The 16,789-nt window shown below is 42.9% G+C and overlaps 1 protein-coding gene across 2 annotated transcripts in view; it reads right to left on the minus strand.

Moving 5' to 3' along the window:
• Positions 1 to 1,455: 1,455 nt before the first annotated feature.
• enpp2 (ectonucleotide pyrophosphatase/phosphodiesterase 2) overlaps positions 1,456 to 16,789 on the minus strand; it is a 70,835-nt gene continuing 55,501 nt past the window's right edge. The window contains exons 16-25 of one of the 2 annotated variants that reach the window (XM_026183795.1): positions 13,941 to 14,016; positions 12,682 to 12,769; positions 12,356 to 12,525; positions 8,900 to 9,035; positions 8,530 to 8,669; positions 7,179 to 7,314; positions 6,932 to 7,009; positions 6,722 to 6,854; positions 6,441 to 6,594; positions 1,456 to 3,231 (exon numbers count right to left, since the gene is read on the minus strand). In XM_026183795.1, coding sequence (XP_026039580.1) covers positions 3,061 to 3,231; positions 6,441 to 6,594; positions 6,722 to 6,854; positions 6,932 to 7,009; positions 7,179 to 7,314; positions 8,530 to 8,669; positions 8,900 to 9,035; positions 12,356 to 12,525; positions 12,682 to 12,769; positions 13,941 to 14,016 — 1,282 coding nt within the window. In that variant the 3' untranslated portion in view covers positions 1,456 to 3,060. The remainder of the gene's footprint in view (positions 3,232 to 6,440; positions 6,595 to 6,721; positions 6,855 to 6,931; positions 7,010 to 7,178; positions 7,315 to 8,529; positions 8,670 to 8,899; positions 9,036 to 12,355; positions 12,526 to 12,681; positions 12,770 to 13,940; positions 14,017 to 16,789) is intronic. The other variant, XM_026183796.1, reaches the window with a different exon arrangement.

Consider the following 16,789-nt stretch of genomic DNA (forward strand, 5'->3'; position numbering starts at 1 on the left):
CAGGACAGGACCAAAGCGCTGTACAGAAAATAAGTTAAAAGCAACAGAATAACAGAAAACAGCAAAACTAAATAAAACACATAATACATAAAAAATTAAAACAGCCCTATATTAAAACGAGATAAAACTGCATAGAATCAACTAAAAACAACCAAAATCAAACTAAAAACCAACATCTCTCGTGGTGTCAAAGGCCAGGGTAAAGAGGTGGGTTTTCAGGAGGACTCACCCAGCTGATGGTCTGTGCACGCCAGCGTCTTCTGCTCCATGTGAGAGGATTTCCTCTAAGGCAGGAGAAATTATCTCCACGAAAAGAAACAGACTCGACCGTCGCACAGTGGAACAAATTCTCTTCTTAAATAAAAACCAAACAGGTTGACTTTAAATGCATCACTTTTACTTTACAAGTTCATGATCAGTTCTACCCCCGGGTCAAAAATGCGTATAAGAAAACTGGCCTAATTTAATGTGATTTATAAACATAACTGTCCAGCGATTGATTGCATAAGTACACGGAGTCAGGACGTCACAGCATACCGCATAATGTTTTGTACATTATTATATGTATTTTTAATCTATTGCATTTACAAACGCCGAGGAGTCACGAGCAAGGAAAGACCACACCATGGCACATGTTTAAACAAGGAATGTTTATTGATCAAAATTATTTATTAAACAAATAAACATGGCAAGTTTTTCACCCCCCAAAGAATACATGCTCAAAGCAGCACAACGGCGGCCCAATATCAGACAGAACTGTGAACTCCACTCTGTAGAGTGGCCAATCATAATGAAGCAGTTCATTTTATTTTGTAGATTCAAGCTGCTCGTCATATGTTTGGCCACCAGATGTCACCAGAGAGGACTGTGTTGAAAAGCTTTGAGTAATGAACCGTTTTTCAACACGAGCTTCAACGCTTCAGAAAGCGTTGTTTGGCCATCACTAACAGAAAGTCAGCCTTTATTGACGGCAGAACAAAACAACCAACAGGTGGAACACAGAAAATGAGCCAAAACCTGAAACACCTGGAAACGCGAGGGGACGGAGAGCAGCGGTTACACGAGGGACGCCACACAGACAGACCGACAAAGAGCCAAGGACAACGCAAGCAATAAATACACACCAGGTAAGGAGTGGAAATGCACAACAGGAGGGAGACACAGCTGGGATAAATGTGACAGGACGCAGGAAGTAAAGCAGACTATACTGACAAAGGACCAGGACTATCAAGGTAAACCAGGAAACACAGAGCTGAACTCAAGACACGTAAGCTAAAGACAATGACCCTTCCCAAGAACACAGAGGCACAGAAACAGAACAGCAACCATAAACGTAACATAAACAGGAAACCATACCTCACTGAATAAAACTTGAACCAAAAAGACAAAACACTGAGTCGCAGACACACAACAGGGATTTCCTCTTGTTGACAGCACCCCAGCAGACAGCACAGCTCTTTTAGTAAAAACACTTGTTTATTGACAAATCTCCATAAAGTTTAAATAAGTCGGTCTCACAGGTGGTGTGTGTTTTTTTTCCAAAAACAATAAATCATCATCAACACTGTTATTGGACAATTCACAATGAAACCCACATATTTGGCAATCAAAAATACAAAGAAAAATCTGGAATTTACCTTCACAATCACACACAAACACCAGTGTCACTCCCTGTGACACACCAAAGACATTTTTAAAGCACTCATCATGTCGAGGAAGAGCTGAATGCATCGTACACAAGACAGCTTTGGTTTTACAGTCCTTACTGCTGATTTCTCTGGGGCTCTGTGGTGCAAGGCGCTTTTCCTTGACATCATTCAAACGTCGCTTCTCTGTAACGTGGATTCTAGCTCTCTACATCTGCAGTCCCAGATTTGTAAAAGCGTTTATGGATGGGCCTAGTGTAATCCCACAGCCTCACGGTCACTTCGCTTTCCATTTGAATTCATTTTCACTTGACTTGGAAAGTTGACTGAATTGGACAGAAGATGAAATTCCACGGCAAATAAACTTTCTTGCTTTAATGCTTGTGCATTCACAGGAAAACTGCCCACACTCTGACCAAGGAGATCAACGAGGAAGAGAGGAAACAGTGAAAATACAAACCTCCTTTGTTTCTTCATAACCATGAAAAACATCATGATGTCAAGAGAAACGCAGTGCTCTGAGAACCTGACTTACAGCAGGTTTCTTAATGATGTGACAACAGGTCTTATTGATGAATGTCAGCCATGTTGAAGTTACAATGTCCAGAATATGGAATGAAAAAGAATCATGGATTCTTGACACCGTGCTGTTTCAGGCACCTCCACGTGCAAAAACATAATTTCTTTATTTAGCCTCCTAACAGCCTCCAGGCTGGTGAAACACTTAAACAACTGATCTGATTGTGCACTGGTGCAACATGTAGATCATTGTGTACCTGACAATACACAAACGTGAGGACGTAACCAATGTAACCAAATCCACAATGGCCTTTTATAGACTTTTGAAAACTGATTTCATTGAGTGTATCCAAAAATAGTGGTTGCTTAAAGATGAAGGGAAGTGAGAAAGTTTGTGTTTCTCTTGGCATGTCATACAGCCACACACACATAGGAGAACATCTTACTTATATTCAAAGAAAAATAAAAGCTTTTATCTGATTGGTCAGAATCTGTCTCTACACCGATCTGTTTGTTATGGTGTAACTCTACTCGAGTATCTCGAGACATATTTAGTGATGCTGTGACTCATTTCCAGTCACAGCCTCTGACACATAGGTGGGTACAGTCATGGTTGGATGAAATGAGTGTCATTGTGCAGCAGCATTTCTGCGAATGGATATCGATCTCTGCCTTTTGAAAAGCTAAATATTAAACTCGAGTGGCCTCTTAGCTGAGTGGTGTTCAAAATGTATGCAAAATAACAGTTACTGAGATGAAAGCACATGAAGGAGTCAGTGAAAGGGCCACAGCATAGATGCTGCAGAGCAGCTGGTGGGGTGAGATGACTGCAGCTCCTCCTGGTACCACATGGATCCACCACGGCAGAAGATAACATCAGGAACATTAGCAGAACTCAGATCTCGCTCTCGTAGGTGTGCATGTAGGTCTTGAGCGAGAGGATTTCAGCGTAGCTGCGGCTGGTCCTGCGGTACAGGTCCAGGCCTGTCAGGAGCTCCACGTCTCTGACCCGAGCTGTGTGCATCTTCATCAGGCTCTCCACCCAACGAGACTCCTCCTCTGAGCTCTGTGGAGGCAGTAAGGACGAGCAGTGTTAGCAGCAGTCACCTCTTATTAATGGACATCAGATCGAAAATGTTTCTTTGGTTCATGTTTTGAAAGGCTGTCTTCAGTTGATCTTAAGACTTTGCACATACAAAGTTTCTTATTCACAAGAACGTGAGCATAGTTTGGGGTCCCGGGAGAACAGTTAAAGCTCAGTAACTGTTATTATCTCCTTTCAAAGACATGTGATTAGCGCAGCTTTTCATTCAGTTTTTGGACAATGTCTTTGATTTATTGTCCCTCCAGCTAATGCTCTAAACCTCACAGATGTGGAGTTAATCAGCTGTGACGTTGGTGGGCCGTCAAACGAACCACCAATCCTTCACAGTCACATGCTTGTGGTCACTGCATCGAGATCGCTGCACAGCTCAGCAGTATCGGTGTGCACTTTTGTGTCGTTTTGAACCTTTTACCTTCATTTTGGAATATTAAAAAATGACACAATGCCATCTTGCCTATCCCAGCTACCACAGGGCAGGAGGTGCTCCAGTTTTGAAAGGTAAAATTATAGTATTTTACTAGTTTGAACTCCCGGCGAAGGCAGCCGCACTTTTTCTCCTCTCCTCTCCCTTATCTTCCTTGCTTGGCTTCTTATGTCCTTGTCTTGTGTTTTTACTTTTCCCTGGAACACTCTCTCACAGTCTGTTTCTAAACCTAAAAGAGGAATTATGGATTTGATCAACTGGTCTCTGAATGCAATTGACACCCTTTTCTCAACGAGAAGTTTGGGCTCGGGTGAGCCTGAGTGCTGAAGATATCGACCTATTCGGAACCATGGTAACAGGGTTTTTGCTGATCGGAGCTGGCTTGGCCCTGACTTATCGGAGAATGAAGAAAGCGGAACCGGCTGTTCAAACTCCCACAAGGCTGCCCGCTGGGATTGGAACGATGGGACGAGGCGTGAGTTTCTCAAAATGGGCTGATTGAGTGCAGCACGGATAAGATCTTGGAGAGGCTACGGCTGCTGTGAATACTCAGAATAAGATCTCTGAGCGCAAATTGATCACATCATGGAGAAGCTCGCGGCTCTCCAACGGGAGTTTGAGAGACCAGTGTCGGACTGTAGAACTGCTTTGAAATTGATATGAGTTGTTCGCACTAAAGGAAAAACCACCATCACTTCATGGGGATACCCCTGTGGCACCAGCTGCGGTCTCAAGGCTGGAGCTGAACAACAACACCCTGATAACGACTGTGTTTAGACTGTTAGGGAATTATGTTAGGATGCTGTTCGTGGACTACAGTTCAGTATTCAACACAATAATTCCCTCTAAGCTTTTCACCAAGTTGACGGATCTTGGACTCAGCTCATCACTGTGTCAGTGGATCCTCAACTTCCTCACAGACAGACCCCAATCAGTGAGGGTGGGAAAACAAGTCTCCCCCTCCATCTCACTCAGCACTGGAGTGCCTCAGGGCTGTGTTTTAAGCCCCCTGCTGTACTCACTGTACACTTATGACTGTGTAGCCACATCAGACACCACCTCCATCGTCAAGTTTGCTGACGACACTGCTGTTGTGGGCCTGATCTCCGACAACATCGAGACGGCCTACCTGGAGGAGATTAGGAACCTGGAGACCTGGTGCCAGGAGAATAACCTCCTCCTAAACATCAGCAAGACTAAGGAGCTGATCGTGGACTTCACTACAAAGCAGGCGAGGAATTACAAACCCCTCATCATCAGTGGCACGCCAGTGGAGAGAGTGGACAGTTTCCGATACCTGGGTGTCCACATCACTCAGGACCTGTCATGGTCCTGTCACATCAACACCCTGGTTAAGAAAGCCCGTCAGCGTCTCTTCTTCCTCAGAAGACTTAGAGACTTCCATCTGCCACTGAAGGTGCTCAAGAACTTCTACTCCTGCACCATCGAGAGCGTCCTGACGGCAAACATCTGCACCTGGTTTGGGAACAGCACCAAGCAGGACAGACGAGACCTGCAAAGGGTGGTGCGCTCGGCAGAACGCATCATTCAATCAGAGCTCCCTGACCTGCTGTCCATCTACACCAAGCGGTGCAAGTCCAAAGCTAGGAAGATTATGATGGACCTCTCCCATCCCAACAATGGACTCTTCTCACTGTTGAGGTCTGGGAAGTGCTTCCGCTCCCTTAAGGCCAAAACAGAGAGAATGAGGAGGAGCTTCTTCCCCCAGGCTATTCGGGGCCTGAACCAGGTGTAGGACTGGACTCTCCCACACACGTCACCACACGCACCACCACACATTTCCTATAATCCTATAATTCCTATAATTTATAATCTTTATAATCTCTTCTGCTATTTGCACATTCTTTACTGTAAATTTCTAAGTTAATTTGTAAATTTTGTAGTAAACTGTAAATTGTAAATATTGTAAAACTTTTCCTCTGTCATTTAATGGTCGGGCATTGTACAGCTACAAGCATTTCACCCCCATGTCATACTGTCTATGGTTGTGTGTGTGTGACAAATAAAATTTGAATTTGATTTGAATTTGTTCTTCCCATTCTATGCATCCCCCTCCCTTCCCAAACGCCTTAGATGCTTGTTGCCTCCTGGGGGGAGGGTCCCATTTCACTACAGGGCAACCTGCATGTGGCGAATAAAGCTTTGATTGATTGATTGATTGATTGATTGAATACTTCTTCCTAAACTTGCTGGCTGATACTCCACCCTCTAGCCCTCCAAATATGGAGATGTGTTAAGGACCCTCTACAGCTCTGTTCAGCTCTCCTAGAATAACTTTCTGTCTCCTGGAATATCCTCCATGCTCTTGACACTGTCCTTGGAGACACAGCAAAGCTTATTGGTAATAGCACTTATTGCTGTGCTGTGCAATACTGGAGGACTAACTGTACAGCCTCTTTGCGGTCTGATGGACGGATTTCCTGAAAGACTGTCTGTAAAAAATAAGAATATAAGTGCAGGAAGTGTGTTTGCAAGAACACCCACGCATTAGAGCGTTCCAATTCCCCTGTTGGACTGAAGCTGAGTATGTATTTATCAGTGCTGTTTCTTTATGCAAAAGCAGCTTTAGGAGCAACCTGGTGTGGCTGCAGCTCAGCTGTGTGGTTTTTTTAATTTATTTGTTTGGTGCGGGAAACATTTTTCATGTTATGTTAGCAAGATTGCTCTGCTGTGGATGAGGAAAAGGAAAAGAGCAGAAGGAAAACGTAAACGTGACCATCCGTACGTTGCAGCTCTCATCATTGGTGGGTCTGTGCGGCAGGATGAAGGTGGCGCTGTTGAGCGGTCCGTTACACGAGTCTGTAGCTTGTGTGAAGTCTAAGCAGCTGGTCAGGACCACAAAGTAGTGAGTGGGGATTGGGATTGTACCACTTATATACCTGCAAGAGAAGATCAAGGTCAGGAAGCTATTCCACACACTTTCCGAACATTAGCACTGTCCACAGTTAAAAATATACATGGAGTAAGGAGGTTTAACAGAAACGTGGAAATATTAAGTGTGCCTACTCTCGTATCTTCTCAGCTGAGTCTCTGACACCGTCATAGTTGTAGTCAAATATGGGTCCAGTCAGTACATTCACTCCATTTCTCTCAGTGGCGTATTTCTTCACCAGCACTCTCTGGAAATAACCCCATATCTCTGAGAGAGGGAGAGAGATGATGGTGGTGGACTAAAAGCATAAAACAGAGTTCACTAAAGCTGAGGTAAAGACTTACTCTTGAATGCAGGATACATGGGAACAGTGTTGGTGATGAGGACAGCATCGGATTTTTTGTCTAGATTTGACGACAGTTCTGTCAGCAAGGACAAAAACAGGATTAATGTGGTAAATAAAGTCATGGAATACGATCAAGTGTGGGAAAAAAGAATAATAATATGATTGTAGTATTATTGTAGGAATACGAATCCAGTAAAACCTTCACCAGACATGCTGTGTTAACTCTGCTGCGGGGGCTCACTTACGTGGTGGGTACAGAAAGGCGTACGTGATGTGTTTATCTGCTCTGTAGTTGGTACATGATTGGCTGTAAGCTGGAGGGACTCTGGAATCAGGTCTCACACAGTTGGACAGAGCTTCAGGCAGAGGAGACACTTCTACCTGGAAGACCAGCAGAATACAAAGTTCTGTTAAACATATCGTGGATTTGTTTCAAAGACCAGAGAAAGAAAAATGGCACAGAAAAGATACAGTCAGCAGGCATTCAGGTGAGACAGGTGACACTGTCCAGCACCTGCATGTTTCCTGCTGTGCAGGAGGTTCATAGCATCCTTCGCTGTTTAAAGATACTTAATATAACTGCAGTGATGGAGCTCGGGGCTGAATGTGAGGACAACCGGTGTGTAACAAAGGATTGACTGTATCCTGCAAAACGTGGCTGTGTGAGACCCGGCTGTCTGTCAAAGAGTTGTCAAGTGAACAACAGTTGTAGTTAGATGAGTGAAAATGGAAATGAATGGAAATAAAACAAAATCTTTTCATGGATTTTTAAGCTGTCTTCGAACTAAGAAGCTAACTTTAAACAAACTCAGGGCGAGTAAGAAGCCTTGAAACTGACAAAATAAGAACGACAGCCGTTATTATTTCAGCCTTTTATCACATTATTACAACAACGTTGGCTCACAGTGAAACCAGAAGCAGCAAAAGATGCAAATTTTCCAAATGTCTTTGATCCAGGTGCACAACCAGACTCATGAGAAATATTGGTGAAAGTCACCAAGAATGAATGTCATCCAGTTTTTGACAAAATGCTGTTAGTACAAGCTGTTTTGTTCTGAAGACAGCCTTTCAGGCATAAAGATTGCTGTTTGGTGTCTGGATCGTAGCTGGAGACCAGTAACCACTAAATCATCAGCATGGTAATCGGAGATTAAGATCTCACACAGGAGTTGGTGTTTTCTCTGTCTGAATGTTAAATGCACTGCCTCTACTCTGCTCTATACAACTTGCATCCATTCACACAAGCAGTGCTTTCCATCTAACGTTCACAGTCCGACGGATGCATCAGAGAGCTTCCTGGGTTAGTGTGTTGGCATGAAGACTGGAGCAGCAAAGGATTGAACCACCAGCATCCTGATCAGTAGATGAGCAGCTCTACCTCCTAAGCTACAGCCCCCCTAAACTAAAGCCTGTTGTGAAATCAGTGACATGACGGCACTCAGAAGAGGTTTCCCCAATAGTAGCAATGGTGCTGGAAGCAGGAGATGAACTTATAGAAAAAATTCTGAAACATCAAATATCTGCTAAACAGTTAACTACACCTAAGCACTTGTACTTCCAACAACTGAAAGACAGAGAGGACGGAGAGAGCAGTACCTGTCTGCTGGCAGTGTACGATGTCCAGACGGGCATGGACAGAGTTTCACTGTAGCCACTGATGTAGTCGCTGTGGTGCAGGATGCAGTATTTGGTACGGAAGAGGACAGCAGGCCGACCGAACGGCAGGTTCCTGCTGTCTATGAGAGGAAGAGCGCAGACAAGCAGGAATGTAGCAAAAGACATTTACAGATCGATGCATTAAAACGACGACTGAGCGTTCATGACAGAATGATGAAGAAATTTCAAATAAAACAAGACGAGCTACAAATCCAAACTTTCACTGCAACTACGCTTAGTTTTATCTGCTGGGACTGAAAGGAAAAGTCACTTATTAATGACATTTTCAGTAGGAGCGTTAAAGACTGACCATCCATAGCTTGCCTCAGTCGCTGGTTTAGCTCCTCCACTTTGTTCTGTAAGAGACAGAGCCAGAGTGACTCCAGGTTATAGCCTCGTACAAGGGTCACTTTCAAACTTCTCTGGCCCCTACTTTTTACACGCAACTGCAAAAAGATCGGAGATTGAAACAATCTCTTGCCAGAGATCTACATGGGAATCACAAAGACAGCATAAAGTGAGACAGTGCAGGGCAGAGCTGGGTCTAATTCACCTCAATACAGCAACTACACACACAATATCTGCACTAAGAAGGCTGTTAAACTCTAAAATTGTCAATAAACTATTGATTTTGACGAGGTGAACCGACCCCAGCTCTGCAGCAGAAAGCAAAGAAGCATCAAGGTTATTTAGGCTTAAAAGAAAACAGCAATTGCACATTAAGAAACTTTTTTTTTACAAGTAAAAAAGGCACAAACAATCAAATCCTCCTGAATGACAGACCCATGCAGATGAATCTTTTTACACTGTGTAAAATGAAGTTAAACTGCAAAAAAGCAAAACTTCTGCAACAAAAAGCCCTTCAGTCATCTGCTATGGTATAGATCAGCTGATAGCACATCTGACCAATCACACACACTGCTCTGCACAACAAGACGAGCAGCTGACCCCAGTTATGGTTAATAAATCCTGCTGGGTACAGGCAAGGAAACATGGATCTGGGGTCTTACTTTTCATACCAGGTTTATGCTACAGCTGATTTCTTACTCTCCGTTTGCACGATGACTGAGGAGTTTTAATCTGAGGACGACGTCAACACTAAGTGCCCCAGCCCACACCACTGATCGTATAATGTCCAAATGTGTGATTTTGTTGCAATTGGGATCAAAAACAAACCAACACAAAAATTAATTTCTTATTTTATTGTCAAAAAACAAGCTTGGGTCAGGGTAGAGTAGCCAGGGAACTTTAAGGGTGTTACAAATAAGGTCCGAGGGCCAGAAACCAACGATTCAATTCAATTTTATTTATATAGCGCCAAATCACAACACAAGTCGCCTCAAGGCGCTTCATAGATACAGAGAAAAACCCACCAATCATATGACCCCCTATGAACAAGCACTTTGGCGACAGTGGGAAGGAAAAACTCCCTTTTAACAGGAAGAAACCTCCAGCAGAACCAGGCTCAGGGAGGGGCGGGGCCATCTGCTGCGACAGATAAACAATAAAATGTTTTCACTATCTACAAAAGTAATTACCATACAATTTCTTTTTTGTTTTTATTGGGGGGGGGGGGGGGGGGGGGTGTTACCAAATCTCAGGGATTAACTGGAGATAAAGTATCTGAATTTCAGGAGCTGGACCACGCCTCCAAACACGCCTCCTTCTGGTCCTCATCTACACATGTTCCCCCAGCTCCACAAGCTGTTCGCTCTCGTTTATGTGCCCCACCCTCCCTCCCCTTTGTAATTCTTTAACTTCTTCATTTCTGTTGTAGTCCATGAGGATCTGCCAGGCCCGGGAGCTGCCACCAGTCCCCTTCGAGGTCTTCCCCAAACCACAGCTCATGTCCAAGCCATTCAGCTTTATCTACTAAAACGGTGTCAAACCTCAAATAAGGACGTGGGGCCAGTGAGTGAAATATGTTGGTCAACTTCTGTGCACTAACAGAAAGTTTCACCGCACCAGTACAGATAAACTGGGCTCTACGTCACCTTCAATGTTAAAGGGTTGTAGTTCTTGTCCTCGTAGTTCTAATATGTTTCGTATAAAGAGCATCTGTGCTGACACCTCCGATGGGCCAAAAAAGTGTTACTGACTTGAATACATACTTGATAAAAACTTTCTTGCATTCCTTAAAGAACTCATAAAACAATCAGACACAAAGACACGCTGATGTCTCAGCTGAGCGCTTCAGCCTACAGTTACCATGTTCTTGCAGCCTCTCTGCATCCCTGCACCTCCTTTCACGCTTTATTCAATTTCATGAGCTTCGTATCTCTGGGCACCGATGCCTGCTTTCTTCTGTGAGCAGCTCTTGTTGCTGCTCTTCCTTCCTCTAGATTTCATGTTTGTACATGGAGGGAGAGGTGCCAGAACAAAGCCGTATTACTAAATATGCCTGAACTCTGGTGTCCTGATATTTCCTGGTTGACCTTGGGCAGTCAAAAGCTACTCCTTGCCTCCTGCGGCTCGTGGCCTCAGTGGGTCCGGTTTGTTCCGGCCCAGGTCGACCTCTTAGGGTCTTTGTTATGTTGCTGTGGATATATTGCAGTGTGGACAGTGTCTGTGTGAACACAGAATTTATATTTGTCATCCCACTCTAAATGCTGGCTGCATTTAGTTTCAAGTGATGATCCTGTTATTAGCACGGGAAATAAAGTCTAGTGTTTCAGGGTACCTGTCAGGAGGATGGTTCAGAACCCTAAAGAACTTGTTCTTCTCTGGATTCAGTCTGGTGTCTCGTGACATCGCAGGCTCACTTCCATGATGTCAGGGCCCTTTCAGGCTCTCTGTAATCTCTCACAGCACCTTGTTCTGGATGTTTGCTGTTCTTTTCTCTGTGTGTGTGTTTATACAGCACACGTTTAATGCTGATCTCTCTTTCATGGTGTATCTTCTGTGCTGTCTCCCTCCTCTCACCCCCAACCGGTCGCAGCAGATGGCCCCGCCCCTCCCTGAGCCTGGTTCTGCTGGAGGTTTCTTCCTGTTAAAAGGGAGTTTTTCCTTCCTACTGTCGCCAAAGAGCTTGCTCATAGGGAGTCTTCTGGTTGTGTGGGGCTTCTCTGTATTATAGTAGGGTTTTTAGCCTAAAATATAAAGCACCTTGGGGACTGCTGCTGTCATATGGCACCTTATAAAAAAAATTTAATTAAGTAAATAAGCTGACCAGATGGATCCTTTTGTGGGATTTAAAAGTCAAGCGAATGTTTGGCATCTGGCCAGTCATACATGCAGGTTAGTCATACTTTGTAAGGGGCTAATTTGGCCTATGGAAACAATTTTAGAGTCAACTCTTTTAGGCCAAAAGTGAAGAAGAGGGAGTTTTAAAAAGAGGCGCTGAGGTCACTTCAAAAACTGCTGATCTCATGGGATTTTCCTGGACAACCATCTTTAGAGTTTGGCCCAAAAAAGGAGAAAATATCCAGTTAGTATGAGTTCTGTCAGTGAACATGGTGTGCTGATGACAGAGGAGAAAGCCCAGACTGTGGGGTGCTACTCCTGTGAGTCTCAGAAATTGAGACTGCAATTCATACAAGCACCAAATTGAGCAGCAGAAGATGGGAGGAATTTTGCCAAGTGTGACAATATGGATGTACAGCCAAGAATGTTGCTGCATGTGCTGAACATATGATTGAGTTGAGAAATTAAAAAAAAAGACAAAAAAATAGACTAGAAGAGGTTTAGAAAAATAGAAGAACAGAATTCCCTTCAGGGACTGACAGGAAGTTGGGCTCAGGTCTGCCTCTGAGTCATCGTGGCTGACCTTTTCATCGCAGCTGCACCCCAAGCTGTCTGTTCCTGCAGGTACAACACCAGACGCTGTTGGTCTGGAGACCTCCTCTGCCATGGTGGGTCTGTACGGGGGGGTTCTTAGCAGGTGGTTCAGACTGCCGTGAGTTCCATTATTAGGGGCCGGTTTCAAACCTAGAAGATCTAAGAATGGGACAAATGTGACTGAAATCAGACTAAAGACGTCACACACACGTAAACATCAGCTAACGCATTCTTATTGTGGAAAAATATCAGATATCAAAACACACCCAGACACCTGAACACAGAAATGCAGATGGAAAAAAAGGGACTCCTCACCACACATTACGTTATAAAGCTCGATGTTTTCAAAGGCTGGAACTTTAGTCTTGAACTTAAACGTGGGCCCATAGCCAACGAAAATAGTCTGGAAGCAAAAGTTCATCACACGGGTTAGTTTGTTACAACAAATGCAAGAAAATGTTTGATATATCTGAAGTTTTTAACAAGAGTTTAAAAAAAGGCTATTCTACATTTGCATACATTTCATTACATAAATAAAGACAGTTGCCTTATATTGTGGGAAGAATCTCTGGGCTTTTTCCTCAGAAATCTCAAGAATATTTAATTGTTTTTTTATAAATTAGTTCCCTGTCTTCTACTTATTATTATTCCTTCTTACATTTCATGTATTTAAGAAGACGATTAAAGTTCCTGTAATGTTTATGAAATGTGCACATACTGTCTTTTTGTTTGTTTGCTTCCAGCTTGGATTCAGACACCTTCTCAGTTGTTGGTAATTAGGTTAATTAGCAGTTAGTTGTAGTTAGGGTTGGATCCTCACTTATTTACACTGCATTAGGCCTGTGCTGTTGGGGGGTTCCCATGATGCATTGAGCATTTCTTCTTCACTCACTTTGTGTTTACACACTGCGGCTCTCTTCCACAGGAAGTCTTTCTCCTGTCTTCCTCCTCTCATCCCTGACCAGTACGGCACGTGTCTGCACCCCCCCGGTTCTGCTGGAGGTTTTATCCTGTTAAAGGGGCGTTTTTTCTTCCCACTGTTGCTTAAGCAACAACTTGCTCATAGGGGGTCATTTTCTCTGTATTATTGGAGGGTCTTTACCTTATAACAATATTTATAAATGTTGAAATTGAATGTTTAGACAGTCTGAGCTTTAACCTCCTGAGACCCGAACTCTTCCACGGCATACATTTTTAATTTCTCTTTGATATTTGGGCTGATTGGGACCTGATCAATGTAAAAACAAAGAATTACCAGATTTTTTTTTTTACCTGATTTTTGTTTCTAATAAAAATGAGATCCACATATGAGGATATTCGTTTAAAATTTTGGTATAACAGTGGCAGTATAATGTCCTCGTAAGTGAGTATCAGGCCCTTGTAGAGCAAAATTTAGTATTTTGGTCTAAATAACCCAAAATGTGATGTCCACATATGTGGATGCCAGGTCCGAGGAGGTTAATACCGGTTTCAGTGTGTAACCGTGTGCACAGTGCGTGTACGCTGTTCCTAGCTGATGTTTTAGAAAGCTGAGCTGGTATTGTGAATACAAAGGGAATCTTGTAAACAGATACCTGCATGCTGTTGATCTTATTGTCATATCCATGATCTCCAGCAAAGCCACAGTGCCTCCTGCCTTCAAGGACCTTCCTGTAATGACAGAGGTATCTTCTCTCATTCGTAACCAAGAGGACAGTGACGAACTTTGTTTCTACCATCAGTGTTGCTAAGGTTGGCAACAAAGAAGCCAAACTGTGTGACAGATATATAAAAATGCTTATTGTTTTTCTAATAATGTCACCTTCTGCTGACATTGATAAATGGACTGATTCTTCTATAGCGCTTCTCTACTCTCCCAGAGTACTCAAAGTGCTCTATACAACATGCCACATTCACTTTCTCTACACTTAGTGTTTTCTAACTACATGCAAACTCTGATGGATGCATCAGAAAGCAACTTGAGGTTAGTATCTTGCCCAAGGATACTTGGCATGCAGAGTGGAGAAGCCAGGGCCTTCTGATCAGTAGGTGACCTGCTCTTCCTCCTGAGCTACAGCAACCACAAAATAACTAAGACACATCTCTTTATTTCCCTCAAACCCACTGCTGGAGCAAAATTTAATCATGCAAACATAAACATCGTTTAACAGGAATCGAATGAAGTATAATCATTTGCTAAACTACATGTGGCTGGTGTAACTGTTGTATCGTAAGTGTCAAAATAGGTTGTCATATGATTTACTGGTTAACAAGCTCAGGCCTGAGAAAAGCAGCTAACATAAATATGCCAAAAACTAATAGTGCCCATATAATCCCTCTATCATCCCTCTACTCACAACGAACATTTGTGCATGTGTTTGGCTGTGTTGTTGTTTATAGCTAATTTCTCCCTTTAAAACAAATGTTTGATTTTTCTTTATAACTCAATAACTTTAGTATGATATAAAATTAGAGGTGTGGACGCTTGTACAGACAGACTTGCTGAAACAGGCTGTCTTTCACACCACAGCTCTGAGTTCAGTTATTTCTTGTGGCTTTTTTATGTGCCGAATCCAAAGATGAGGATTAAAAATAGCCGACTGTTTTGCTGGCCGCGACTGTTTCCAGGTTATTCAGTTTCTTACAATTTACACCTACATACACTGTTTAGGTAGTTGATTTTAAATTCTAAGCTTCTTGTCTCACTTTGACCTTTCTTCATTGTGTAGCAACTTAGAAAAAGTCTAAACATAGAAGACAGAGAGTTCCTAATCTTCTATATTATTACTGGGCTTCACAAATAACCTCAGGGTGGTTATCTTCCTTTTTACACCAAGGCAAACCACCCATAGATACCTGGTGCTGTGACCCTCTTTCGCCTCTTTGTCTTTTATCTATTGATCTGGATGACCTTCCTCTTGGTGTCAGAAATAATTTTATTTTGATGTCTACACTTAAGGTTTGGCACAATATTGCTGCCCACGTTGGAAGAAGAGGTTTTTCTAGTGCACTACAGCCTCTGATTAGTAATAAAGCTGAAACACTTCTTCGGGTTTCTGCAAGTAAGACGTTTTGTAAAGTCCCTTAAATTTCCAGCCAGTCAACCTGTTTTGAATCCTGTTGAAAGCTTTCTCCTTAAATTTAATGAGGAAATAATCACAAAAAAGAAATGTACCTCTTTTTGTTATAGGGAAATTATTGTCTCCGAATTTTGTAACCACCGATAAGGCCAGGGTTTGATGGGAAACCGACATTGAAATTGAGCTTAGTACAGAAGCATGGTCTAAAATTTTAGATCTGCCAAGAAAATGTTTTCCTGTAACCAACTGCAGGAACGCCATTCCAGAATCGTACATAGACTGCAGCGTACCCCAGAGCTTTTAAATAAAATTCATCATTTGTATTGGGCTGTGCTGATTTGTTGCTGTTTGTATTGTTTCCAAAAAATCAATAAATCGTTGTTTAAAAAACGAAGACAGAGAGAAGCCTGATTATGAAACACTAAATGATGTTATGTAGATCTGCAGGACTCCTCACTCGCCTGTCTATGTGTGTGTCCACTACTGACTTTATCTAATTATTGAAGGCCTCAGTCACACAGGCCTAGAGTCAGTGAACCCTCTGGAACTTCTGGTTGTTATGGAAAATGACATATTTGTTGACCAGTTACTAAGCGGTTGCTGGAAGTTTCTGTCTGTTGTCACATTGCATCAGTTACAAAGAAGCTGCTGCATGAAAAACCTCAAACTGCAACTTTTACTTTCACACCTTTCACAGTTTCACTTCACAAACAGAACAAAATAGAGATTTTAGAAGCATTTCACAGAACTTTTAATGGCACACTGTGAAAGAAAGTAGCAAATATGAGGGATATTAGAATATTCTTTACAAACACGTAACTTTAATTTGCATTACAGATTTCCTGATACTAAGAAGGTAAACTACAAGGTCATGGTAGAGGTCAAAAGATCAAGTACCATAATATCACGACTTTTGAAATTTGGCAGTTATGTTTTCCTACTTCTTCTTTGGCTCTCGGAGGAGTCGGAGGCACTTTTTCTCCTCTCCCTTATCTTCCCTGCTTATGTCCTAGTCTCGTGTTTTTTTTTTGTATTTTCCCTGGAACACTCTCTCACAGTCTGTTCTCTAAAACCTAAAAGAGGAATTATGGATTTGATCAACTGGTCCCTAAATGCAATTGACACCCCTTTCTCAACGAGAAGTTTGGGCTCGGGTGAGCCTGAGTGCTGAAGATATCTACCTATTCGGAACCATGGTAACAGGGTTCTGGCTGATCGGAGCTGGCTTGGCCCTGACTTATCGGAGAATGAAGAAAGCGGAACCGGCTGTTCAAACCCCCACAAGGCTGCCCGCTGGGATTGGAACGATGGGACGAGGCGTGAGTTTCTCAAAATGGGCTGATTGAGTGCAGCACGGAGAAGAT

This window comes from Astatotilapia calliptera, chromosome 11, assembly GCF_900246225.1.
Source record: "Astatotilapia calliptera chromosome 11, fAstCal1.2, whole genome shotgun sequence".
NCBI lineage: Eukaryota > Metazoa > Chordata > Actinopteri > Cichliformes > Cichlidae > Astatotilapia > Astatotilapia calliptera.